We start from the raw sequence: 27,899 nt of genomic DNA on the forward strand, positions 1-27,899 counted from the left end.
AAAGCATGCATAGGAAAGTATTACTCATTTATGATGAGACTAGGATTAATTTATTTTGAAATTCGCTTGGTTCCTCCTTGGCAGCCAGTGCGATTGTTTCAGCAGGGCTAGAACTCAGGACCCGCTGCCTTGAGGGACATCTAAGAGCAGTTGGGCAGGGGAAAGGTCTCCCTTGGGAGGTGGTGGACTCTCCTTCCTTGGAGGTTTCTCAGCAGAGATCGGACGGCCATCTGCCATGGATGCTTTAGCGGAGATTCCTGCATTGCTGGGGGTTGGACTAGAAAACCCTGGGATCCCCTCCTATCTCTCCACTCCTGAATTCTAGGAGGAGCTTCCTTGCCTCCTGCAAAGCCCTTTTCCCTGCAAGCTCTTCCTCTGGTTTCTGGCCAAGGGAGGGAGATGCTCAGAGTCCAGCCAAGAGCCTCACCCCCAAAAGGATATCTGGGCATTGGCGTAGCCAGGGTGGCAGATGCCCCCCTTAATCCATAAAAAATAAGAAGAATCTGAGGTTCTGCCAAGCGAGAGGGGTCTGAGCTGGAGGGACTCGGCTTGGCAAGGTTTAAAGGGAAGTGAGCTGCCTTCCTAGAGAGGACAGGAAGCAAGGGGGGGCCAGGTCCTCCAGAGCCAAGGCCCCTCCCTCCCCAGTCCTTTCCTTGCTTTGGGGTCTCTCCTGCAAGGGCTGCCTCGCTGTCCCCTCCTGGGATCTGGTGAGTCTCCTCTCTCTCCCCCCAGAGGGTGCAGTGGGGAGACGGGGGGGCAGGGCTGTAGCAGGGGAGGAGGCCGGGGGGGCGGATCTGCTCATGTGGGGGGGGGACCCCAAGTCAGGGAGGAGAGGGTCCTGCCAGGGAGGGGCCAGGTCTGCCACGCTCTCCTTCCTGGAGATCACAGGATCCCAAAATCATTTGGCCCTCCGCCCCCCCCCCTTCAGAAAATATCTCCCTTCTTTAAACAAAGGAGTCCCTGGGACTTTAACTCTGTGTGACATCGCTCAGCCTCATTGCACGACAGAGGAAACATGTGCAGATGGTTTTCCAAAGCTGGACTAGGAGGTGGACTAGCCCCCCCCCCCAAAAAAAAAAAGAACAACGGCGAGGAAGGAAGTTAAAGTGGGGAAGAAAGGCCAGGAACAAAGAGAGGGATCCCAGTCCATATTCTGGCTGCTGCATTGCAAACCAGTTTCCCAGTCGTCTCCCAGGGCAGCTCCCCACGGAGGCCACTGCAGCAATCCCCTCGCACCCAGAGCATGGCATCCCAGGACCACATCCTCTCTGTCCCAAAGGGATTGTTGCTGGCAAAGCAGCCGGAAATGGGCGCTGCTACTCACTGAGCCTCCTGGGACCTTGGCATGAATGGCTGTGTGTGTGTTAAGCTATCTTATTATTAAGCAGAATAATAATAATAATAATAGTAACAATAATAATAAATTACCCGCCTAAATATCAAGGTAGATGTCTTTGGCCTGCTCACTTGGCCCTCAGGGGGTTGATCAGATACATACCTGGCCCTCAGAGCAAAGAAAAAGGGACCCCACCCCAGGAGTCTGTCTGGAGAGCGGCAGAGAGTCCAAGTGCAAGAAAAGGAGACAGAAGCAGGGGAGTGGGGGTGGGGGAGGAACTCCTGAGGACCCCCAGGTGAGGACCCCATTAGAGGAAAGCATCCATTTTCACAAGATATAAATTACTCCCTTGTCTGTTGGTTCTGACTTCATGCATTGACTGGAAGGCAGCAGAAACCAGGTTGATTAATCTCCCAGAAATCCCTTCAGTTGCCTCCACATTTTGCATTGCTAGAAGGCTAGAGACGTATTTCTCCTCCTCTTCCTCCTCTTTATTTTCAAAAAGATAGCTCACGGTCTGGGATGCGGTGCAGTCCAGCCCTGGTTCCCACCAAGACTCATCCATGCTTGCTCAAGGAACCATTTCCCCTCCTGTCCTACAAATTCTGTAACAGAACAATGTATTTGCTTTGTAGGATTTGCTAGAGCTTCTCATTAAGACGGACAGAACTTGTCACAAAACCAAAGGGTTCCTTCCGATCTCTCAGAGGCTTCCTGAGCGCACAAATGGATGAGCGAAACTCAGCTCTCCCCGAAGCAGGAAGAGGCCATGCCAGCCAAACTGGGAGCAGTGGGGGATTCTGGGAAAACCCAGTGCAGAAGATCCTGGGTGAGGAGGACACCCTCCACTCAGAGGTGCAGAGCCAGCAGTTGAGGCAGTTCTGCTTCCAGGAGGCCAAAGGACCCCGAGAGGTTTGCAGCCGACTCTACCACCTTGACCATCAGTGGCTGAAGCCGGAAAGGCACACGAAAGCTGAGATGCTGGACCTGGTGATCTTGGAGCAGTTCCTGGCTGTCCTTCCCCCAGAGATGGAGAGCTGGGTGAGAGAATGCGGAGCGGAGACCAGTTCCCAGGCGGTGGCCCTGGCCGAAGGTTTCCTCCTGAGTCAGGCAGAGGAGAGAAAGCAGGTGAGAGAGACTTTCCTCTGGATACTCCCAAGGAGCTCCAAACAGGACAGAGAACATCCCATAATGGTCTGCTGATGGCCCATTCGTTTTCTGGGAAAGCATCTATGGAATAAGATCTCATACCCTTCAACTTTTTGCCATTCTCTTTCTAATATTTCTCACCTTTCTGTGTTTTTAATCCGTGTTTCTTTTTCAGGGAAAGGATCTGTTTGCAGAAATGAAGATGGATTCCTGTGAGGCAGAGAGGCCTCCGTTGGACACCAGAGAGAGGCCACTGGGTAAGGAGGAAGGTGGTTTTCTCTGTTTGGTCTCATTCTGTTGGATTTCCAACTCATCTGGGGGTTCTTTTCATCTTGTTTTGGGGAGACAGTTGGGAAGAAGGGTCCAGAGGAGGGGAGATGTATTTTTGCACCACAAACATATGAAATGGGCACAAACGTCCAAATGCTCTCAGTAGGTAAGGCTTTCTCAAAGGCCCATCTGCAGTTAGAGATGCCCTGTTTCACCTGTGAGAGAAGCAGGCACTCCTGGCATTCTGATCACCTTTTATCTTTTGCAGGTGACAGAAGGATGCCAGCAAGACCTCCTGATCCATCTTTTCGTGGGGGCAGAAGGGAAGCAGCGGCTGTGGGACCAGATCAGGTCAGGGGAAGCTGCCTTGTGGGGACAGAGGCCGAGGGATGGAGCAGTGTCATGGACCGGTTGGGCACAGAGGAATGGTGGGAGGAAGCAGCTGGGGAACCAGGAAGGGAAGATGGCTCAGAGCCGAAGGAGTGGAGGTGGAGGAAGGATGGGCGTTTAGAGGGGGGAAAGGGAGAAGGCTGGGAAGAGGAGGTGTCAGAAGCTGAAGGGGTTACAGGCCTTAGTGAGCTGGGGGACACTGTGGCAGAATGCAGTGCAGAATCAGAGGCAGAAGAGGAAGGAGGCGAGTGGGAGAGGAAGGTCGAGAGGCAGAGGTGAGTCAGGAGAAGGAGGAGCCACCGGTGGCTCCCTCTCCTTTTGCCAGAAGCCCCCCTCCCTGCTTGTCTCTCAGAGCCAGGAGACCCCCTGCAATGCAGGAATCTCTGCTAGATCATCCAAGACAGATGGCCATCCAACAGAGGCTTACTTTATTTCTAGATTGATGACTGAATGCAAAAATAGGTTTCTAAGCAGTGGACAAATGAGAACAAATAGTGGCCTAGATTCACCTAACCAGCCCCATTGGCTGCAAAATAGGACTTGCCCCCCATTCCTCCCGCTCTCCATGCCCCCATGAACCCCTAGAATTTGGCTCTAGGGCATTAGGAGCGAACTCCCCAGAACAGCTCAGGAGGAGAGGAGAAAGTGGACCCTTTCATCAGGCAAACTGGAATGCTTGCATAGGCAGAATGACCTGGAAAACACAAAGACGAATACCCATAATTAAAACTTAGAATAAGATAAGCATCCATAAATAAAATGTGCAGCAAAGCAATCCTATTGAAACAACTCCCCTGCGTGAGTGCCTGAGGGCCCCGCTCCTGCCACTCACTGCCTGGCCCAGGGCGGGACCTGAAGGCTCATAAGGATGGTTGCTGCTGCTGCTGCTGCTGGCCAGGAGGACTCGGAGCAGTGCAATGTTCTTTTTAAAATGTTTTTTAAAATTTTCTTTTTCCCTTTTTTATCACTTTTTGTGGGTGGTGGGATGGATGTTAAGACCAGAGCATGTCATTACAGAGGAGGCAGGTTTAGTCGTTGTTTGAGGACTATCCCTGCCTCTGGGTCTGGTCCTGACTGGATGGATACTAGAATCAGCAAGGGATCCCCACATGACCTGAAGGTGCTGCTGTGCAATGCCAGGTCAATGATTCATAAAATCACTGCCATCCATGACTTGATCATGGATGGAGGACTTGACCTGGCATGTGTAACAGAGACTTGGTTGGATGAAGCAGATTGGCCTGTCCTTGCCGCTGCTTGTCCACCAGGTTTCACTTACACTCAGCAATCCAGGCCTTGTGGGCGGGGAGGGGGGGTTGCAGTGCCATGGTCAGATCACTTCCGCGTGCAACAGGACTTCTCCGTGAACCTTCCCCTCTGCAGGGAGGTGGGACCAATTTGGATGGTCCGCCCCCGCCACTTAATGGATCCAAATGGTTTCCAGAAGGTGGTAGGGGATGCTTTATCCCATGTTGATGGCCTTTCAGCTGATTCAGTGGTGGCCCGCTGGAATGCGGAGTTAACCAGGGCTATTGACTGTTTGGCTCCGAAGCGCCCTCTTCGACTGCATGGAGCCCAGACAGCCCCTGGTTTTCCACGGATCTGAGGACAATGGAACAATCGCTGAGATGGTGGCGGATAACCCATTCCGAAGCTGACCGGACACGGGTTAGAGCTCAATGCCGAGCCTACCAAGTGGCGGTAGCGATGGCGAAGAAGACTTTCTTTGCATATTGCATCTGCAGAAAACAGCAGCAGGAGACTTTTTCAGGTGGTTTGCAATTTAGCAGAACCACCTGCTACATCGGGGCCCAGTATGGGGCACATGATCTCCTGCAATTATTTTGCAAAGTTTTTTGCAGATAAAGTCGCTCAGATTCAGGAAGAGGTAGACTCCACCGTGGAGCAGGGCCGGGGCGGGAGAGTGCTAGTGTCCTGTCTAGTCAAGTTGTGTGGGATCAATTCCAATCTGTTACCTCCAAGGATGCGGACAGGCTGCTTGGACGAGTGAAACCAACCACCTGTCTCCTTGATCCTTGCCCATTGTGGCTTATAAAAGCTAGCCGGGAAGGGCTGGGCGATGGGCTTCGCGGGGTCGTGAATGCTTCTCTCTGTGAGGGAGCCTTCCCAGACCCTCTGAAAGAGGCGGTTATCAAACCACTTATTAAAAAACCATTTTTGAATGCTGCCAATATGGCTAACTATCGCCCAGTCTCAAATCTTCCATTCCTGGGCAAGGTGATTGAGCGAGTGGTTGCTGAACAACTCCAGGCACGCCTGGAAGAAGAGAACCATTTGGATCCCTTCCAGTCGGGATTCAGGCCTCATCATGGGACTGAAACTGCCTTGGTCGCACTGGTTGATGATCTCCGGCGGGCTAGGGACAAAGGTGAGAGCTGTTTCCTAGTTCTGCTGGATCTCTCAGCGGCGTTTGATACCATCGACCATAACTTCCTTCTGGACTGTCTTGAAGGGCTGGGAGCTGGGGGCACTGTCATACAGTGGTTCCGCTCCTTTCTCCTGGGCTGTGTTCAGAAAGTGGTGGGGGGGGATGAGTGTTCAGACCCCTGGGCTCTCACTTGTGGGGTGCCTCAGGGTTCCGTCCTTTCCCCATGCTTTTCAACATCTACATGCAGCCGATGGGAGAGATCATCAGGGGGTTTGGGTTGGGTGCTCATCAGTATGCAGATGATACCCAGCTCCACCTCTCTTTCAAATTGGACCCAGTAAAGGCGGTGAAAGTCCTGTTTGAGTGTTTGGAGGCGGTTGGAGGATGGATGGTGGCTAACAGATTGAGGTTGAATCCGGACAAGACAGAAGTACTGTTTTTGGAGGACAGGAGGCGGGCAGGTGTGGGGGACTCCCTGGTCCTGAATGGGGTAACTGTGCCCCTGAAGGTGCGCAGCCTGGGAGTCATTCTGGACTCGCAGCTGTCCATGGAGGCACAGGTCAATTGTGTGTCCAGGGCAGCTGTTTTTCAGCTCCATCTGTTACTCAGGTTGAGACCCTCCCTGCCCGCAGACTGTCTCGCCAGAGTGGTGCATGCTCTAGTTATCTCCCGGTTGGACTACTGCAATGCGCTCTATGTGGGGCTACTTTTGAAGGTGACCCGGAAACTACAACTAATCCAAAATGCGGCAGCTAGACCGGTGACTGGGAGTGGCCGCCACGACCATATAACACCGGTCTTGAAAGACCTACACTGGCTCCCAGTACGTTTCTGAGCACAATTCAAAGTGTTAGTGCTGACCGTTAAAGCTGTAAACGGCCTCAAAGGTCCAGTAAATCTGAAGGCACATCTCCACCTCCATTGTTCTGACCAGACACTGAGGTCCAGCGCCGAGGGACTTCTGGTGGTTCCCTCGCTGCGAGAAGCCAAGTTACAGGGAACCAGGCAGAGGGCCTTCTCAGTAGTGGCACACGCCCTGTGGAACGCCCTTCCACCAGATGTCAAAGAGAAAAATAACTACCAAACTTTTAGAAGACATCTAAAGGCAGCCCTGTTTAGGGAAGCTTTTAATGCTTAATAGATTATTGTATTTTAGTGTTTTGTTGGAAGCCGCCCAGAGTGGCTGGGGAAACCCAGCCAGATAGGCGGGGTATAAATAATAAATTATTATTATTATTAATGTTACTATTATTATTATTATTATTATTATTATTATTATTAGCAGGAAGGAAACAACAGAGCATTGTGTAGAAGATCATATTTCTGCTGTCTCAGAGGAGGACATTTCCCTTTTTCTTTTAGGGTCCAGTGTGCTTTGAAGATGTCGCTGTTCGTTTCACGGACGAGGAGTGGGCGTTGCTGGATCCTGACCAGAGAGCTCTGCATAAGGACGTCATGGAGGAGAATCGTGGGATTGTGGCCTCTCTTGGTAAGGCTCCCTGTGGGATCGTCATATCTGCCTGGAAATTCAAAAAATACCTCTATGGGACCAACCTCATATATTCTCACAGAGCTCAACAGCGCCCCCTATAACACCTGGGAACCTAACACCCCCACAATAAAGAGTAAATTACAGTTTTTTCTTTGAACAATCTTCCTCAAATTATTCCTTTTACTACCACAATTGGGCTGGTCTCAACTTCCCAGGCCATCTTCAATGTCAGCTTCAGAATTGTTAGGAAAGATAAGTAGATTCAGGTTTTTGTTTTTGCTCCTGTCAGTCTTGGGTTGACCAAAGAGACGACTGGCAGCGAAGCTCAGGTGCTGCCAGCCAGAGAAGAAGCAGGCCTAGGGAGAGGAGAGTTAGCAGCGGAAGGCAGAGGGGAGGGGGAGAGCAACTGTCATCTGAGCTCTGAACAAAGGGGAGAAGAAAAACAGAGACAGAATGACAGCTGTGAGAGCTACAGGAGTGAGTCAGAAGTTGGAATGCAGGAAGGTCTCAGAGGTCTAATCTCAGAGGTCTGAAAACTGGTCAAGACAGGTGAAAGATACTGGAAGAGAAGGTGGGGGCTTCCTTCCTGGGGAAGGGGGAGGAGCTCAGTCCGGGCAACTCCATCTTGTGGGGAGGACGATGAGTAGAGGAGCTCCGTCCAAGTTTGTTGTTTTAGCAATAAATCTGAAATTATTAACAGCCAGAGTCGTCTCATGACCAAGCCATAACAAGGACTGACATTGGAGATGGAGGGGATGCCATGACTGGGCCAAACAAAATCCATCCCAGAGAAGAGCTAGGCTTATGGAATCTCAGGAAGTAGTAGCAATGATGAGGATGAGGATGATACAGTGGTACCTCGGTTTACAAACTTAATCTTTTCCAGAACAGGTACCACTGTAGTAATAATAATAATAATTTTTATTTCTACCCTGCCCATAATAATAATAATAATCTGATTCCATATAAAAAGAACATTAACTTTAAAATGAACAACTTATACTAGTGGCCAAAATTGTGGAAACCTTTTGTGAAAAGTGTATTTCTGAGGTTTGATGGCTCCTAACACCACTTTTGTGTGGACTAATACCATAAAATTATATATCAATGGAAAGATATTTTAATGAAGAATGTAATGCAATTGCTTTTATGAAGGAGTATTTTTTAGAACAGCAGTCATAAAGAAAAAATGTGGAATCTTTGGTAACCATTGGTAACCATTAGCTTTCACTACTGCCTTACAATGCCTTCCCATGAAGTGAACCAAGTTTTTAGTTCTGCACCTGTAAGAATGTGAAACCAAGACTGAATTATTGCCTCTGTTCATTGGGCTTTATTGCTGGGTTACTTCTGACTAACATGTTTCTTTCAAGTATTTCATTTATGTATTTTGGGGCATTTACATTCCCATTAATGACGCAAATTCTGCCCACACCTTTTGCTGCCATACAACCCCAGATCTTCACACTATCTGGGTGTTTCACGGTCGGTGTAATGCAAGTAGCATGTAAATCGTCTCTGATTCTTCTCCTCGCGTATTTCATGCCATCACTATCAAGCAAGGAGATTTGGGTCCCATCGCTCCAAGTAACACTCTCCCATTTTTCCGCTGTCCAGTTAACAAGGGTTTCATCTTTTCAACCTTTGATTGAGAGATAACAATGGCTTTTTCCTTAGAATTCTAGCCTTTAGACCAGTCCTTGCACTCAGCTTCACACTACATTACGCCATGTCATCTTGTATACACCAAGATGATATTCTTCTGTCAGGTAGGGACAGTCTCTCCATTCTTCGATCGTCACTTGCCTTTGTGCACCTCTCCCTGCCTTTACCAGTCTGATTTTGTAGTGACTGAGTCTCCTTATACGTCTTAAAAAATATAGAAAGACCAGCTTTGGTTATGTTTTCCCCAATCTCACTATTAATTTCTTCATAACTGTAGTCTTGTTCACTTAATAGTACAATTTTACATCGCTTTCTGGGTGACCAGTCAACTCTTTGTGCCATTTCTATAATTTTATTATGTTTTACAACCTCACTAAATGAAAGAACACCAAAAAACCCCAACCAACTTGATAGCAATCACATAACACACTGACAAAATAATAATAATAATAATAATAATAATAATAATAATAATAATAATAATAATTTATTTATACCCTGCCCATCTGGCTGAGTTTCCCCAGCCACTCTGGGCGGCTCCCAATCAAGTGTTAAAAACAGTACAGCGTTACATATTAAAATCTTCCCTGCACAGGGCTGCCTTAAGATGTCTTCTGAATGTCAGGTAATTGTTTATCTCTTTGACATCTGATGGGAGGGCATTCCACAGGGCGGGCGCCACTACCGAGAAGGCCCTCTGTCTGGTTCCCTGTAGCCTCACTTCTCGCAATGAGGGAACCGCCAGAAGGCCCTCGGCGCTGGATCTCAGTGTCCGAGCTGAACAATGGGGGTAGAGACGCTCCTTCAGGTATACAGGACCGAGGCCGTTTAGGGCTTTAAAGGTCAGCACCAACACTTTGAATTGTGCTCGGAAACGTACTGGGAGCCAATGCAGATCTCTCAGAACCGGTGTTATGTTGTCCCGGCGGCCACTCCCAGTCACCAGTCTAACTGCCGCATTCTGGATTAATTGCAGTTTCCAGGTCACTTTCAAAGGTAGCCCCACGTAGAGCGCGTTGCAGAACTCCAAGCGTGAGATAACTAGAGCATGCACCACACTGGCAAGACAGTTCACGGGCAGGTAGGGTCTTAGCCTGCGTACCAGGTGGAGCTGGTAGACAGCTGCCCTGGACACAGAGTTAACCTGTGCCTCCATGGACAGCTGTGAGTCCAGAATGACTCCCAGGCTGCACACCTGGTCCTTCAGGGATAGTTACCCCATTCAGGACCAGGGAGCCCCCACACCTGCCCGCCTCCTGTCCCCCAAAAACAGTACTTCTGTCTTGTCAGGATTCAGCCTCAATCTGTTAGCCGCCATCCATCCTCCAACAGGACTTTCAAACAGGACTTTCACCGCGTTCACTGGGTCCAATTTGAAAGAGAGGTATAGCTGGGTATCATCCGCATACTGATGAGCACCCAGCCCAAAGCCCCTGATGATCTCTCCCAGCGGCTGCATGTAGATGTTGAAAAGCATGGGGGAAAGGACGGAACCCTGAGGCACTGCACAAGTGAGAGCCCAGGGGTCTGAACACACATCCCCCACCACCACTTTCTGAACACGGCCCAGGAGGAAGGAGCGGAACCACTGTATGACAGTGCCCCCAGCTCCCAGCCCCTCAAGACGGTCCAGAAGGATGTTATGGTCGATGGTATCAAACGCCGCTGAGAGATCCAGCAGAACTAGGAAACAGCTCTCACCTTTGTCCCTAGCCCGCCGGAGATCATCAACCAGTACGACCAAGGCAGTTTCAGTCCCCATGATGAGGCCTGAATCCTGACTGGAAGGGATCCAAATGGTCTGCTTCTTCCAGGCGTGCCTGGAGTTGTTCAGCAACCACTCGCTCAATCACCTTGCCCAAGAATGGAAGATTTGAGACTGGGCGATAGTTAGCCATATTGGCAGCATTCAAAAATGGTTTTTTAATAAGCGGTTTGATAACCGCCTCTTTCAGTGGGTCTGGGAAGGCTCCCTTACAGAGAGAAGCATTCACAACCCCTCAAAGCCCATCGCCCAGCCCTTCCCGGCTAGCTTTTATAAGCCAGGATGGGCAAGGATCAAGGAGACAGGTGGTTGGTCTCACTCGTCCAAGCAGCCTGTCCACATCCTTGGAGGTAACAGATTGGAATTGATCCCACACAACTTGACTAGACAGGACACTAGCACTCTCCCGCCCCGGCCCTGCTCCACGGTGGAGTCTACCTCTTCCTGAATCTGAGTGACTTTATCTGCAAAAAACTGCAAAATCATTGCAGGAGATCATGTGGCCCATACTGGGCCCCGATGTAGCAGGTGGTTCTGCTATATTGCGAACCACCTGAAAAAGTCTCCTGCTGCTGTTTTCTGCAGATGCAATAGAGGCGGTGAAGAAAGTCTTCTTCGCCATTGCTACCGCCACTTGGTAGGCTCGACATTGAGCTCTAACCCGTGTCCGGTCAGCTTCAGAATGAGTTATCCGCCACCAACGCTCTAGCCGTCTCAGCGATTGTTTCATTGCCCTCAGATCTGTGGAAAACCACGGGGCTGTCCGGGCTCCATGCAATCGAAGAGGATGCTTCGGAGCCAAACAGTCAATAGCCCTGGTTAACTCCGCATTCCAGCGTGCCACCAGGGAATCAGCTGAAAGGCCATCAACTTGGGATAAAACATCCCTTACCACTCTCTGGAAACCATTTGGATCCATTAAGTGGCAGGGGCAGACCATCCGTATCGGTCCCACCTCCCTGCAGAGGGGAAGGGTTGCGGAGAAGTCCAGTTGGGCCAAACATATTCAGGGACAGCCCCATGGAGGCCATGCTTTCCACGAAGTCCCGAGCGGCCCCTTGTAAGGTCGTGTCGGCATGGATGTTAAAATCCCCCAGGACAACCAAGCTAGGTGTCTCCAGGAGCATATCCGCCACAACCTGAAGCAGCTCGGGCAGGGAATCCCTGGTGCAGCGGGGAGGTCGGTACACCAGTAGGAATCCTGTACTGCCCCTATTGCCCAACTTCCAGAACATGCACTCAGAAAACTGGGTCTTCCCAATAGGACGCCTGGTGCAGACTAATGACTTCCTAAAAATCACTGCAACGCCCCCTCCCCGCCCACATGACCTGGGTTGCTGTGCGTAAGAGAAATCTGGTGGGCAAGCAGCGGCAAGAACAGGCCCATCTGCTTCATCCAACCAGGTCTCTGTCACACATGCCAGGTCAAATCCTCCATCCACAATCAGGTCGTGGATGGCAGTGGTTTTATTTATCATTGACCTGGCATTGCACAGCAACACTTTCAGGTCATGTGGGTTTCCCTTGCTGATTACTGTATCCTTCTGGTCAGGACCAGACCTGGAGGCAGGGATAGTCTTCAAACAATGACTAAACCTGCCTCCTCGGTAATGACATGGTCTGGTCTTAGCATAACTCCTCCTCCTGCCCGTGATCACTGAGATTGGGTGTCCCAATACATCCCCCCCTGAGGAACCTGCGCCAGCCAATCTATTGGCTGAGGCCCATTCCCAGGCAGCCATGACCCTTCCCCTTAAAAAGCAAAATACAAACTATATAATAACAGAATAATAATAATAATAATAAGCAAGAAACAACAGCGCTCAAATTAAACTACTCCCCACCGTGACTAAATGCTTATCCCACCCCAAGCAAAAATAAAATAATGAAATAATATTATATTATAAAAAACAACAACCACCATTTAAGGTGCTGCAAATTAAAAGCGCTTAAAACATTTAAAACCATTTTGTCCCTTGCTGCAAGTAGCCGCCCCCTAGTCCAGATGGAATTGGCAGGAGAGGGAGCGGTCCTCCCAACACTCATGCGAGCAGCAGCAGTAGTGTCCCGGAGCCTCTCTCAGGCCTCATATGCTGTGGCGGTGAGTGCAGGCCCTGCCCCCTAGGCCAGATGGAGTTGGCAGAAAAGGGAGCGGTTCTCCTAACACTCACGCGAGCAGCAGCAGCAGTGTCCTGGAGGCCTTGATGGAGGCCCTCAAGCTGTGGCGGTGAGTGCAGGTCCCGGCCCCTAGGCTGGATGGAGTTGGCAGGAGAGGGAGCAGTCTTCCCAGCACTCACACAAGCAGCAGCAGTGTCCCGGAGGCCTCCCTCAGGCCTCTTATGCTGTGGCGGTGCCATAAGTCAACCTAAGCACGTTGTGCTTCGTTTTTCTGGTTATTTGACTATAACATTTGATAGAATATGGGTAATTGAACAAACTGCTGGATTGCATTCTTGATTAAATTATCTTTCCGTTGATATACAATTTCATGTTATTCCTATAAAAGAAGTGGTGTTATGAGCCATCAAACCTCTGAAATACAGTTTTTTCCAAAAGTCTGCCACAATTTTGACCACTACTGTATATCAAACAAACCAACATTCAACAAATCAGAATCTCATAAAAAATATGTTGGTTAATGACAAACAACACAGATACTGAACAAACGCCCAACTTCCTTCAGTTTTTCTTCATTTGTTCCTGAGGCTCTAATCCCTTTTTGTCTCCATTGCAGATTGTGATGAATCGGAAATCAAGAACAAAGGTGACCACGAAAAAATCCCCAGAGAGGAGAAGCCGCGTAAAAATTTGGAGTGTGGAGAAAGCTGCAGTCAGAGCTACCATTCCACTTCCAATCAACAAAATCTCATTGGAAAGAAACTCAATCAGTCCATGGAATGTGGAAAGAGCTTCACTCAGAGCTCCCTTCTCACTTCCCATCGAAGAATTCATACAGGAGAGAAACCCTATCAGTGTGTGGAATGTGGAAAGAGCTTCAGGACGAAGGACATTCTAACTTCTCATCTAAGAATTCATACAGGGGAGAAACCCTATCAGTGTGTGGAATGTGGAAAGAGCTTCAGTCAGAACTCCCATCTCATTTCCCATCAAAGAATTCATACAGGGGAGAAACCCTATCAGTGTGTGGAATGTGGAAAGACCTTCAGTCAGAGCTCCTCTCTCATTTCCCATCGAAGAATTCATACAGACGAGAAACCCTATCAGTGTGTGGCATGCGGAAAGAGCTTCAGGAGGAGCTCCGGATTCACTTTACATCAAAGAATTCATACAGGGGAGAAACCCTATCAGTGTGTGGAATGTGGAAAGAGCTTCAGTCAGAGCTCCTCTCTCACTTCCCATCAAAGAATTCATACAGGGGAGAAACCATATCAGTGTGTGGAATGTGGAAAGAGCTTCAGTAACAGCCACAGTCTCACTTCACATCAAAGAATTCATACAGGGGAGAAACCCTATCAGTGTGTGGAATGTGGAAAGAGCTTCAGTAACAGCCACAGTCTCACTTCACATCAAAGAATTCATACAGGGGAGAAACCATATCAGTGTGTGGAATGTGGAAAGAGCTTCAGGAGGAGCTCCGAACTCACTTTCCATCAAAGAATTCACACAAGAGTTAAACCCTATCAGTGTGTGGAATGTGGAAAGAGCTTCAGTCAGAGATCCAATCTCACTTCCCATCAAAGGATTCATACAGGGGAGAAACCCTATCAGTGTGTGGAATGTGGAAAGAGCTTCAGTCGCAACCACAGTCTCACTTTCCATCAAAGGATTCATACAGGGGAGAAACCCTATCAATGTGTGGAATGTGGAAAGAGCTTCAGCCATAGCCAGAGTTTTGCTTCCCATCAAAGAATTCATACAGACGAGAAACCCTATCAGTGTGTGGCATGCGGAAAGAGCTTCAGGAGGAGCTACGAATTCACTTTACATCAAAGAATTCATACAGGGGAGAAACCCTATCAGTGTGTGGAATGTGGAAAGAGCTTCAGTCAGAGCTCCTCTCTCACTTCCCATCAAAGAATACATACAGGGGAGAAACCCTATCAATGTGTGGAATGTGGAAAGAGCTTCAGTCACAGCCACAATCTCACTTCACATCAAAGAATTCATACAGGGGAGAAACCCTATCAGTGTGTGGAATGTGGAAAGAGCTTCAGGAGGAGCTCCGAATTCACTTTACATCAAAGAATTCATACAGGGGAGAAACCCTATCAGTGTGTGGAATGTGGAAAGAGCTTCAGTCGGAGCTCCTCTCTCACTTTCCATCAAAGAATTCATACAGTGGAGAAACCCTATCAATGTGTGGAATGTGGAAAGAGCTTCAGCCATAGCCAGAGTTTTGCTTCCCATCAAAGAATTCATACAGACGAGAAACCCTATCAGTGTGTGGCATGCGGAAAGAGCTTCAGGAGGAGCTCCCATCTCACTTCCCATCACAGAATTCATACAGGGAAGAAACCCTACCAGTGTGTGGAATGTGGAAAGAGCTTCACTGATAGCTCCAATCTCACTTCCCATCAAAGAATCCATACAAAGGTTGGAAAAACCATTATACAGATTTAGGAACCAGGCAGATCCGCACCTTTTTAACCAGGCTTTTGGCTGATTTACACCTAATGCTCTTTTAATATGTGAGGTTTTTTTATGTTGTAACCATCCTGAGACCTGTGGGTGTATGGAATAGGCTCGAACTCTTAAAGGCTGTCAGGATTCCAGCCACAGTCAGAGGTAACTGGCCTCACTCCCAGGCATTCGGCTGGGATCCTTGTTGACCTTCCCGTCTGCGTCTCCGGCAGGCAAGGTCATAAATCGGCGATTCTCCTCAGACATGAGGAGAACACACCCTCCTCCTTCTCTCCCTCCCTGCACTCCCCCAGGGAGGGGAAGAAAGACAGACAGGAGTCCTATTTACATGTCTTTATTCCTGTCATTCAGCAGTACAGAGAAAACGCGTCTGTACCCTCCAGACTCCGGCAGTAGAGTCACAGCTCCACCCCTGTACTTCCAGTACAGGTCAGATGACACTCTGAGCTAACATCCGGTGCTCAGTACAGAGAATGGACTGCCCCTTTTTCCCACCAGTACAGTTCCAGACCACAGCATCCTGTTTTGCTTTCCAGCCACCTGCAGCTGGCTTTTGCATTGCTGCTTTTTCCTGACAACCTCCCCCAAAAGCATCAATGGGCAAAACATGATCCAGAGAAGAAAACAAACAGTTGTTATACATATAACAGTCCCCTGTTGTTTCAGTTCCACCCTTGGAACTCCCCACCACTGGTTTCACCAGTGTACCTCTCTGGTTGTCTGGCTTCCAAGGAATGAGTGCTTCTGCATTACCTTGGCTAGGGGCTCTCTGTTGTGTCTTTGTCTCTGACTTAGACACTGCTTCAACCTGTTTTGAGTTGTTAACAATAGCAACACATGCAACAGCTAAGTTAGCAAACTCTTTTGAGTACCTCTTTGGTGGTACACCCTTTGTAACTCTCTCAGACCTGCGTACGAGGTGCTGATCCTCTCTGCTCACTGGTTCAACCTCTGGACTTTGTTGAGAACCAGATCCGATTGCTAACAGTGGTTCTTCCTTCACCTGTGAAGGTCTATCCATTGTGTGAGATTTCCTCTCAATGACTGTTACAACTGAGCTCTTTGAGCTATCACTGTCATCATCAGTACCACTGTAATCTGTGAAATCATCATCATCATCTGAATTGTCCTCTGTGGGAAATGTGTGTACAACTACCCACTCCTTTTCTGGAGCACTCTCTAGAAACTTTGTGAGAATCACCTGACCAGATTCAGACAAAATTACTCTGTAGAGACCCTTTTCATAACCCACAAAAATGCCTCTGGCATTCTTTACTCCACCTGGACCTTCTGTTTTCACATGAGACCCGAAAACCTTAAAGTAGGCAACAGAAGGTTTTCTATGGAACAGCTTCTCAAAAGGAGAACTTCCCATCTCTTTTGAGACTTTTCTCACCCACACGTGAACATAAGACATTAGCGACTCCGCCCAATATTCATGTGGCAAATGTGAACTCAGCAATTGCGCATTCATCCCCTTTTGCAATTCTTTGTTCACCCTCACACAGACCCCCCTGTTCCATGCTTCGGCTGAAACAGCAACTTTGTGGTCTATCCCTTTTCCATCCAGGAACTTCTGAAACTTCTGTAACAGAAAAATTTGCTTCTCATCTGTGAAAAGACAATCAATGTTAGCATCATGCATATTTTTAACCTTGTCACAAAACTCCTGAAACCTCTCTAAGGTTTCTTGTGGTTTCTCCATCACAAAAACCCAAGAATAATTAGTGAAACAATCCACACACACAAGGTAAAACTGTGCACCGCCTCTAGATGGTTCTAGAGGACCAATCACATCAGCATACACCCGCTGAAATGCTCTGTCGACCCTCTTGGTCACCTTCCTGGCGTCCTTGGCCACACCTGCAAGAGAGAGTACGTTAGAATCAGAAGAATTGCATTTCATGCAATCACTTTGATCAAAACTCAACAAATACAGTCCATCTTTCTCTCTGGCAGTAAGATACAGTTCTCCATCTTTGAAGATCTTGCAGCTCTTAGCATCATAGGACAGTTTCAGTCCTTTCTTTGCAATCTGCGACACACTCAGCAGATTGAACCGCAGTTCTGGAACCAGGTAAACATTGTTTATAGTCAAGTTCAGACTCTCAAGATACACAGTCCCAATTCCGGTCGCTTCCAGCTCCTGACCGTTGGCCTGTTTCACAGCGAAGCTTTGCTTCTTCAACGTTGAAAACAGTTCTCTGTGTGGGCACATATGAACCGTGGCTCCAGTGTCGATTATAAACGCGTTCCCTACATCTGGCGTGGTTCCTTTTGCCATCAAAGCCTTTGCAGGTTTCACCTGGCACTTGGTACGGCTTTTGCCTGACACCTCAGGCTTTGTAGAGCTGCTCTTGGCTCCTTTTGGCTGGCGTGGCTTCCTACAGTTTCGCTGTAGATGCCCAGTCTGTCCACAATTGTAACATCGGACAGTGCTCAATGCTACAGCATGCTCTCCAGTAGCATCAGCAGTGGGGAGATTTGAACTCTGTTCTTCCCTCCCCCTGTCCTTCATTTCCAGTGCAGCAAGTCGGTCGTGTTCATTAAGGACAACGGCACACACCCTCTCCGCGGTCAGATCTTGAGCCGGAAGGGAACCAAGCTGACTGGCAACAACCTTGTATGTCCGATTCAGGCTGTTTATCATCATGAAGCAAAACACTTCCTCCTGTAGACGGAAATTGCATTCTTCCATCTGTTGGCGCAGAAATTTCATCTCTGTCAGGTGCGCTTGGACATCTCCATCAGGCGCAAGTCTCAGATTTGTCAACTTCTCAAAATACAGCAACACTGAAGAACCAGCATCCCTCTGATGTGTTCTACGTAGCGTTTCCCAAATCTCTTTTGCATATTCTAAATGCTGAATATGCACGAGCTGCTCATCTGAGACACACAGAATTATAGCAGTCCTGGCCTTTACATTCTGTGATTCCCAACCTCGGGTTGGTGCTGCAGGGATGGGGTTTTCAATTACCTCAAAAAGCCTCTGATTCTGCAGCAGGGCCTTCATCTTTACAGACCAAGATGAATAATTGTCATTATTTAGGGGAGGTGGGCAAGGCAGGCCTCCCCCCTTCTTGGCATCCATCTTGAAGCCAAGGCTCTTTCTCACTTTCCAGCCTTGCTAAAACTCCAATAGCCTTTGCTGGGATGTTTACTGCCTTTCCAGGCAGGCAAAATGCAAGCAGTTTTTCAGTCCTTGCACAGCAGCGAACATAGCCAAAACAAACTTTCTCTTCCCAGGCTCTCTCTCAGAGCCATCTGCACAGTCAGTAAATTTCCATGTCTCTGACAGGCGTTGCTTAGCAACTGTTCATACAGGAAAGCTTATCTCAACCACAAGAATTCCTGGAATGCAGGCTGAGCCTCCAAGCTGCAGGCCTCTTCTACCGGAGCTGTTGTTTTTCCCAAACGCAGCTCCCGTGAACCAGAGAATAAATCAATCTGCGTTCACACTTTTAGCCCGAAATGCAGCATACCTTTGGCTCCGTTGCTCGGAAAAACACCTCCTCTTTCCACCAGCCGTCTGTTGAGCTTCTGGCTTCACGCAGACGCTTGCCTTTTCCTTGGTGCAGAGGATGAACGATCCATCAACCTCATGCAGATTCACGATGAATCATAACCACCGGTGCTGCTACCAGTTGTCAGGATTCCAGCCGCAGTCAGAGGTAACTGGCCTCACTCCCAGGCATTCGGCTGGGATCCTTGTTGACCTTCCCATCTGCGTCTCTGGCAGGCAAGGTCATAAATCGGCGATTCTCCTCAGACATGAGGAGAACACACCCTCCTCCTTCTCTCCCTCCCTGCACTCCCCCAGGGAGGGGAAGAAAGACAGACAGGAGTCCTATTTACATGTCTTTATTCCTGTCATTCAGCAGTACAGAGAAAATGCAAAAGTTGCTTTAAAGCAAGGTTTCCCAAACCTGGGTCCCCAGCAGTTCCTGGACTACAGTTCCCATCATCCCTCCCTATTGGTCCTGCTAGCTGGGGATGATGGGAGTTGTAGTCCAAAAACAGCTGGAGACCCAAGCTTGCTTTAAAAGGAAAGTAGGCTGGCCCTGTGACACCCTCTGCTCACCAAAAGCACTGCCCCAGCATCTGAACCACCCCCAGTACTGCTAATTGAAATTTATAGAGCACAAAACTGAAGTTTGATCGGCACGTCAACCTCTAGGGAGCTTCTAGGTGCTTTCTACACTGCTGAACAATGCCTCAGGTAGAGGAGATGGAATGCTAGAAGTGTTCTCCAGGGCAAGGGGAGTGGCTGGGAAATTAAACTACGGGCTCAAAATATTACAGGCAGAAAGCTGGAGGCCGAGCAGGCCCAGGCTGTGCTGCACCCAAGAGTGGGGGAGAAGGGAGAAGTGAAGAAACTGAAAGCTTTTTCTTCCCAACGTTTCCGGTGCGGCTCTTTATTCCACCTGGTTCGGAATTGTCCAGTGGAGCCACAGGATGTCTCCAAGGCTGTTTTCTGTGGCAACCAGATAACAGGAGCTGCCAAGCGCGGGAAGCCTCGCAAAGGTCCCAAGGGAACTGGCAGAGACATGTCGTCACAGCATCATTTGGCTGCTGCAACAGTGAAAAACTGCGACCAGGGCCACAGGCTGAGCTGGGTGATTGACAGTGGGGCGTCACCACCTCATGCCATTGCCATCTAGTGTTTTTTTGTGGAACTGCAAGGCTGTGAAAACTGGAAGAAGTGTAACTCTTGCAGATGGTTCCAAGTATTAACTAACTATTTCTGGGTCTGTTTATTGTTCTTTCTTATAGGCAGAGATTGAGGCCTATGTCATTCCAGAGATGCATTGCTGTTTGCTTTCTGTTTCCTCTCTTGTCCATGATGGGTTCAAAGTGTGTTTTGAAAATAATGTGTGTTCCATTTCCAGAGGTGGGCAACAACTGGTCAGTGTTGAATACAAAGACAGGCTGTTTGTGCTAGAAACGCCTATTGCAGGTAAAGGTCCCACTGAGGATGCACAAGCACAGTGTGGTAACGTTCCTATTCATGATGGGTGCCATCGTGGCATTTGGCACCGGAGAATGTCACATGTCAACTGGGGATACGTGAAGAAGGTCCCAGGGTGCACTGAGGGGTGCAAGATGAAGGCATGTGACAAATACCTGGAATGAAGGGTGCCTTCAAGAAAGCCAAGGTTCAGGCGTGCTCTTATCCTAGGTCTGACAGGGTAACCACAAAACCTTTTGAGCTAGTCCATGCAGACCTTTGGGGCCCTATGCCAGGTGCCGGTCTGGGTGGGGCCAAATTTGTGCTATCTCTGGTGGATGATTATTCCAGAAATGGGTGGGTGCATTTTCTCTCTGAAGCACAAGGGAGAGGCTGCTGCTTTGGTGAAAGACTGGATAACGGCAGTGAGAACTACTGTTCTTACTGCGGGTCAAGGGCTTTCAATCAGATCGCGGTGGAGAGTTCACCAGGTCTGCGTTGCAGTACTTCTTCTGCCAGAAAGGCATACACCACAGGTTGACTGTAGCAAATTCTCCTCAGGAGAATGGAGTTGCAGAATGCAGGTAGAGAATGCTGCAGGAGGCAACCAAAGCCATGCTCTTTGACACAGGGTTGCCCCAGCAGTTTTGGGTGGAAGCGTGGAAATCTGCGTCCTTCACTCTGAAGCTTTCTTACAGTTCTGTAGTAGGGGACACCCCCTATTTTCTGCTGCACGGCAAGAAGCCCAAGGTGCATTTCTTCTTCTTCTTTTCCCTACAATCCCTAACAATAATGCTTCAGGCTTTTTTACAAAAGTTAATTGGAACATTTTCTTCAACTCATTGTATATCATTTCCCTGAATTTTTTAATTTTTAATTTTATTACAATCCCACCACATTTTCCTTACATTTCCAACATATATTTGAGCTGGTTTTATACATTCTTCCTATCTGCACTGGTGATATATACCATGTATACATCATTTTCATGTAATTTTTTTTCAGCAAAGAGCAGTCTTTAAATTTTAAATCAGTTTTCCACAATCTTTCCTAATCTTCCAACATTATATTATGATCTATATCTTGTGCCCGTTTAATCATGACTGATTTCACCTCTTCATCTTTTGTTTCCCATTCTAGCAGAATACTATATGCACCTTGCAGCAACTTCCCTTTCCCTTCTATGACTTCCTTTTGAAATCTAGATGTCGTGTAGCGAAATCATTTCTTATTGTCTTGTTTTTATATTTCATGTTGTTGCCGATAGCGTAACCAACTCTGAAAGTGGTCTTTTATTTCCTTGTAATCTCTTCGTTTCCATTTTCCTTCTTGATCCTTTAAAAAGTCAGCATATGTAAGCCACTTTCCTTTCTTTCCAAGCGTTTTGAGCAGTAAAACTTCATGTGTTGAAAGCCACTAAGGGGTCTTCTGTTCTAACATATCTTTATACAGTGGTACCTCGGGTTACATACGCTTCAGGTTACACACTCCACTAACCCAGAAATAGTGCTTCAGGTTAAGAACTTTGCTTCAGGATAAGAACAGAAATCGGTCTCCAGCAGCGCAGCAGCAGCAAGAGGCCCCATTGGCTAAAGTGGTGCTTCAGGTTAAGAACAGTTTCAGGTTAAGAACGGACCTCTGGAATGAATTAAGTACTTAACCTGGGGTATCACTGTATCTCTCCCATATGCTCATTAGTGATTTCCTAATTATATGGTTATAAAAACTTTTATGTACCTTCCCTTTCCCATGCCATAAATATGCGTTCTGGCCAAATCTATTGTCATGTCCTTCCAATTCTAATGCTTCTTGCTTTTCCAACTTCACCCAGTCCCTAATCCATACCAAGCATGCAACTTCATAATATAATGAAAGGTCTGGGAGGGCAAAACCACCTTTGTCTTTTATATCTGTAAGTATCTTGTGTTATATCCTTGAACTCCCCCCCCCCGATAAACTTGGAAATTTCTTTCTGCCATTTTTTGATACATTCATCTTTCACAATTACTGGGACTGATTGAAAGAGGAATAGCATTTTTGGCAGAACATTCATTTTAACCACTTAAATTGATCTAATCTAAATACTGGACTACACAAGAGGCTGATCTATTTAAAAGTTTAAAATGCATGAGAATCCTCCATTGGGGTGTAGGCAATAAGACACTATACATTGAGCATAAATGCAATTATACACAAAAATTGGGGTCCCCCCCTTTGTGGAAATAACAGACTGTCAGACACATGTTAGCATTCCAGCATAATATCACACAATACACCACATACTAATTTAATATCAGTTGCATATCTTGAGGCAATTGTGATCTTTTACATATCTTTTCAGTCCTGGGGCACATAGTCTTGAGGCTTAAAAGGTGAGAGACTGTGATAATTTTATTAGAAATATGATTTTGGAGAACTGTTACAAGCTGATACAATGAAATTAGGGGAGACTCGAGCGAGTCAGTTAACAATGTAAGGTAAATTGTGTTTTGAAAGTAATAATTGTCTCTATGTTTTTCTTTTGTATTCTAATGTGTTTTCATTTGTTCTGTGTTGTGTTGTGTTGTGTAATGTCATTTCTTCTTAGAAATTTGGAAAAGCAATAAAAAAATTTTGAAAAAAAAATATTTGAGGAGGCCACCCCCCAGGTTTTTTTTTTTTTGGTTTTTTTTAATGCAACCTTTTATTATTCCACAACTTGCCATACAATTTCTCTTTCAATTTGCCCTCTTAAAAAATTAAAAAATAAATGCACAAAGGTCATTAGAAAAACAAAATACAAGAAAATACAAACGTGGACAGGTCCCATTTTTGCGGGCCAAACGCAAAAGTTGCTTTAAAGCAGGATTTCCCAAACTTGGGTCCCCAAGAGCTCCCGGACTATAGTTCCCATCATACCTCCCCATTGGTCCTGCTAGCTAGGGATGATGGGAGTTGTAGTCCAAAAACAGCTGGAGACCCAACTTTCCTTTAAAGGGAAAGTAGGCTGGCCCTGTGACACCCTCTGCTGGTTAATTGATCGCAAAGCTGAAGTTTGATCGGCACTTCTACCTCTAGGGAGCTTCTAGGTGCTTTCTGCACCACCTAGAGCAGTGTTTTTCAACCACTGTTCCGCGGCACACTAGTGTGCCGCGAGATGTTGCCTGGTGTGCCGTGGGAAAAATTGAAAAATTCGAAAGATTTAAAAATAAAGTATTTTAGAATTTTTCATATTTCTGTTTACTTACTATTTCATAATAAAGTAATTATAAAATACTTTCTTTGTGTTTATTTGATTCCTATTCAAGAGAATTACTTTATATATAGTCAATATAGGCACAGAGTTAATTTTTTAAACATTTTCTAATGGTGGTGTGCCTCGTGATTTTTTTCATGAAACAAGTGTGCCTTTGCCCAAAAAAGGTTGAAAAACACTGACCTAGAGTACCCACAGAATTGTGGCGTCTACTGGCAACACACAGAGGACAACAAATGAAAGACAAACACAAGTGGCAGAAAAAAACCTGGAAAGGGCCATACCAAATGGACATCTGGTGTAAAGAGGTCACTTTCCCCACTGCTGAACAATGCCACAGGTATAGGAGATGGAATGCCAGAAGTGTTCTCCGGGGCAAGGGGAGCTGCTGGGAAATTGAAATATGGGCCCAAAATATTACTTTTTTAAAAAGTCACTGCGATTATAGGCATTTCCATTCAAATGGCATGCATGCATCATGTGATTGATTGTGCAAGGCGGGCCTTAACTGGCCCCCCACCAATATTTTATTCAATATGGCACCACTGGGTCGGGTGGTTTCCAAATTAAAAAAATACATAAATTGCCTTTCCACATGTTCCAGCTTGTCAACATCCTCATTTATTCTTTTTAAAATTTATTTGCACTTCTTCTGAAGATTTTACAATATAAACATACAGGATGAAAGCATGGCTTTCTCACAAACAAATCAAGCCAGAGAAATCTCTCCATTTTTATTCTTTTCTTTTTTTGATGGAGTTACAAACTTTGTTGATCAGGGAACTGCTGTGGAAATAGTGCATCTCTATTTCAGTAAGTCCTCTGTGAGATTTATGTGAGGAAGGTGGTAAAATGAGACTGAATGAGGTAACTGTTAGGTGGATTTGACAGGCCGAACCCAAAGAGGACTCCTTCATGGTTCCTCCTCATCCTGGGGAAAGTGACAAGAGGGGTGCTGCAGGGTTCTGTCCTGGGCCCATTGTTGTTCAACGTCTTGATAAATGACATGAAGGAACTGAGGGGATGCTCTTCACATTTGCAGACGACACCAAACGGATCATAATGGCGTCCTCTCTCTTCTTCAGCAACAGACAGGGAGACAAAGAACAGTGCAAAAGCACAGCAGAGCGGAAGAGATAAGACTGACTTCCATTCTTACACTTTCCAAGCCTAGGAAAGTAAACAGGGGCATGTGACATACTAGCCACATAATCAGCAATGGGAGGAGTGAATTGCTAAGACACCACACATGATTGCATGTGAGCTAAGTAAAAAAACCTCCTCCTTTTTGCTTATGGGGTACCTAAGAGCCCATATAGAGGCCTTTTGTAGGTTCTCTCTCGGTAGGAGAAAATAGCAGAGACGAACCAGAGAATATTGAGAAGCAAAGCAGCTATTAAGCCTGTTCTTTACTAACTGTTGCAACAGGGTTCTCCCCCACACACAGGAGAGGAGGAGGAGGACCCCGAGCCCTGCATGCAAGCCCTTATATAGACATTTTTAATTGCCTGTCCACGACCACCCCCAGATACATCATAGATACATCACAGAAGGGGTGTCGCCCAAGGCCACCCCCCAGAAAAGGCAATCTACAACAGAAATCTGAGTGCGTTTTTACCTTGTCTGCCAGGTTACCTGTTAATGGTCACTTGACTGGATTACCTGGGGAGCCTGGCCATTCTTTTGTAATGATAATACTTCATTCCTGAGCCAGGTCACAGGCCCACTCTATTCACACCTTAAATGTGCCCTTAAGGCAGGATTTGTCAGGACAAAGACAATGGGGAGGTTTCTGCATTTCCTTCGACCTTGTAGAGAAATATTTGAGGTGAGTGAAAGAGTCAAAATGGCTTTAGGGCTTTTCCTGTGGGTTTTGGACATGTGGTTTATATATTTATATATGTATTTGCTTGGTACATTGAGGAACATTTATATAATATATCCTAAAAAAATATTTTAACCATTTCCCCCTTTAGGGCTATAAATTTTTCTAAAAAATTGTTGCCCCACAAATAATAACCTAGTTTGTTGTAAATGGATGCCTTCGTGTAAATCTTAAGAGACTTGCATGTCAGGCCTCTCGAGAGCCAGTGTGGTGTAGTAGTTAAGAGCGGTAGTCTCATAATCTGGGGAACCGGGTTCGCGTCTCCTCTCCTCCACATGCAGCTGCTGGGTGACCTTGGGCCAGTCACACTTCTTTGAAGTCTCTCAGCCTCACTCACCTCACAGGGTGTTTGTTGTGGGGGAGGAAGGGAAAGGAGAATGTGAGCCGCTTTGAGACACCTTAAATGTGCCCTTAAGGCAGGATTCGTGAGCATATAGACAACAGGGGGGTTTCTGAATTTCCTTCGACCTTGTAGAGAAATATTTGAGGTGACTGAAAAAGTGAAAGAGTCAAAATGGCTTTAGGACTTTCATGTACCATATTTTTCGCCCTATAGGATGCACTTTTTCCCCTCCAAAAATGAAGGGGAAATGTGTGTGCGTCCTATGGGGCGAATACAGGCTTTCGCTGAAGCCTGGAGAGCGAGAGGGGTCGGTGCGCACCGACCCCTCTCGCTCTCCAGGCTTCAGGAAGCTTTGCGCAGCTCTCTGTGCAGCTCTCACCCAGCGTTTGTGGAGAGCTGCCTGCACCCCGAAGCCTGGGGGCTGCATGAAGCTCTCCCACGGCTTGCGGAGAGCTGCCTTTTCTGGGGGCTGGGGTCGGGGAAAGCTCGGGCTTCCCCCACCCCAGCCCTGCGCCTGGAGGGGGGAATAATTTTTTTCTTTATTTCCCCCCAAAAAAACTAGGTGCGCCCTATGGGCTTGTGCGCCCTATGGGCCGAAAAATATGGTATCTGCTGTTTAATGGATCCTGAAGCTTTTTCTTGGTGAAGTGAATTTAAAACCATTTAAAAATGGGTAGAGAAGATTGGCACACTGCAGAGTGCCAGGTGGAACAAGGAAATGTGGTCCTAAATTGATCTAATCTAAATACTGGACTTCTCAATAGCCTGATCTATTAGAAAGCTTAAAATGCATGAGAATCCTCTATTGGGGTGTAGGCAATAATAAGACACTATACACTGAACATAAAAACAATTATACACAAAAAATGGGTCACCCCTTTGTGGAAATAACATACTGTCAGACACATGTTAGCATTCCTACATAATATCACACAACACACAACATACTAATTAAATATCAGTTGCCTGTTGTAGTTGTTTAGTCGTGTCCGACTCTTTGTGACCCCCTGGACCAGAGCACGCCAGGCACTCCTGTCTTCCACTGCCTCCCGCAGTTTGGTCAGACTTATGCTGGTAGCTGCGAGAACACTGTCCAACCATCTTATCCTCTGTCATTCCCTTCTCCTTGTGCCTTCCATCTTTCCCAACATCAGGGTCTTTTCCAGGGAGTCTTGTCTTCTCATGAGGTGGCCAAAGTATTGAAGCCTCAGCTTCACGATCTGTCCTTCCAGTGAGCACTCAGGGCTGATTTCCTTAAGAATGGAATCAGTTGCCTATCTTGAGGCAATCGTGATCTTTTGCATATCTTTTCAATCCTGGGGCACAGAGTCTTGAGGTTTAAGAGGTGAGAGAATGTGTTTGCAATTCAACTTTCCCCCCTTTGTCAGCCCCCTCCCTGTCAGTCTATATCTTTGGAAAGACTTCCATTCTTACACTTCCCCAGCCACTCTGGGCGGCTTCCAGCAAAGAAGCTCTTTGACGCCTAGTCTCCTCCTACTCTCTCTGCGCGAAAGCCTTCTGCGCAAGGAGGGCGTAGGCAGCGGAGGACCTCTACTCTCCCCGCTGGTCCCCGGCAAGGGGTCATGGGACCGTGTCGCTGCTTCCCCCATCTGCCCCCCTTCTCCACTGGTGCTACGCTGATTCTCTATCCCAGAAGATGGGCTGCCTCTCCCAATCCCGGGACGCTCTCTGGAATCCCTCTGGATGTTGCTTTCTCCCTCCGGTACTGATGGCAGTTCCCTGACAAAGATACTTTTAAATAGAATACTAGAAGACAGGAAGATTCCCAGTACCTGGAAGCAGGCTCACATAGTAGTAATCCTGAAACAAGGACGAAATAAAGACTTCATAACCAATTATAGACCAATATCATTACTAAATAATGATTACAAGATTTATGCACAAATATTGGCAACACGATTAAAGTTTTGCAGGATTGTATAAACAAAGAGCAGGCAGGATTCTTGCCGCGCAGAAAAATGAGTGATAATATAAGAACAGTGATTGATATGATCGAGTATTAAGACATGAAACCGAGTAAGAAGGTAGCCTTTGTATTTGTGGATGCGGAAAAGGCGTTTGACAAAGTTTCATGGAAATTTCTAAAAGTATTATTAGACCAGATGGACATGGGAGACCAAATTGCAAGAGCAATCTATGAACAAGAAGAAGCAAATATTATAATAAATAATGACATGACTGATTATTTTAAAATACAGAAGGGCACCAGACAAGGGTGCCCACTTTCACCATTATTATTCATTTTGGTTTTGGAAATACTAAATCAAGAAATCAGACTAGATCAATAAATAAATGTAATATCCCTAGGGGAGAAAATATATAAAATAAGGGCATTTGCAGATGATTTAGTGTTAATGGTGGAAAACCCAAAGGATAGCATAGGAAAGGCTCTAGAAAAAATTGAAAACT

At 46.9% G+C, this 27,899-nt stretch overlaps 3 protein-coding genes across 4 annotated transcripts in view; 2 read left to right on the forward strand and 1 right to left on the reverse strand.

The window, feature by feature from the left end:
- LOC310705081 (uncharacterized protein) overlaps positions 1–26,890 on the forward strand; it is a 68,181-nt gene extending 41,291 nt beyond the window's left edge. The window contains exons 4-8 of the mRNA XM_083499455.1: positions 3,024–3,106; positions 6,897–7,023; positions 13,191–15,158; positions 19,157–22,302; positions 26,740–26,890. Of these exons, the coding sequence (XP_083355581.1) occupies positions 3,024–3,106; positions 6,897–7,023; positions 13,191–15,037 (2,057 nt within the window). The 3' untranslated portion in view covers positions 15,038–15,158; positions 19,157–22,302; positions 26,740–26,890. The remainder of the gene's footprint in view (positions 1–3,023; positions 3,107–6,896; positions 7,024–13,190; positions 15,159–19,156; positions 22,303–26,739) is intronic.
- LOC310705360 (uncharacterized protein) overlaps positions 1–27,899 on the reverse strand; it is a 75,812-nt gene that overhangs the window by 44,462 nt on the left and 3,451 nt on the right. The gene's annotated exons all lie outside the window — the stretch shown is intronic.
- Positions 1–27,899, forward strand: part of LOC310705097 (uncharacterized protein) — a 53,033-nt gene that overhangs the window by 13,541 nt on the left and 11,593 nt on the right. The window lies entirely within an intron of this gene.

This window comes from Podarcis liolepis, assembly GCF_965112155.1.
Source record: "Podarcis liolepis genome assembly, chromosome: 4".
NCBI lineage: Eukaryota > Metazoa > Chordata > Lepidosauria > Squamata > Lacertidae > Podarcis > Podarcis liolepis.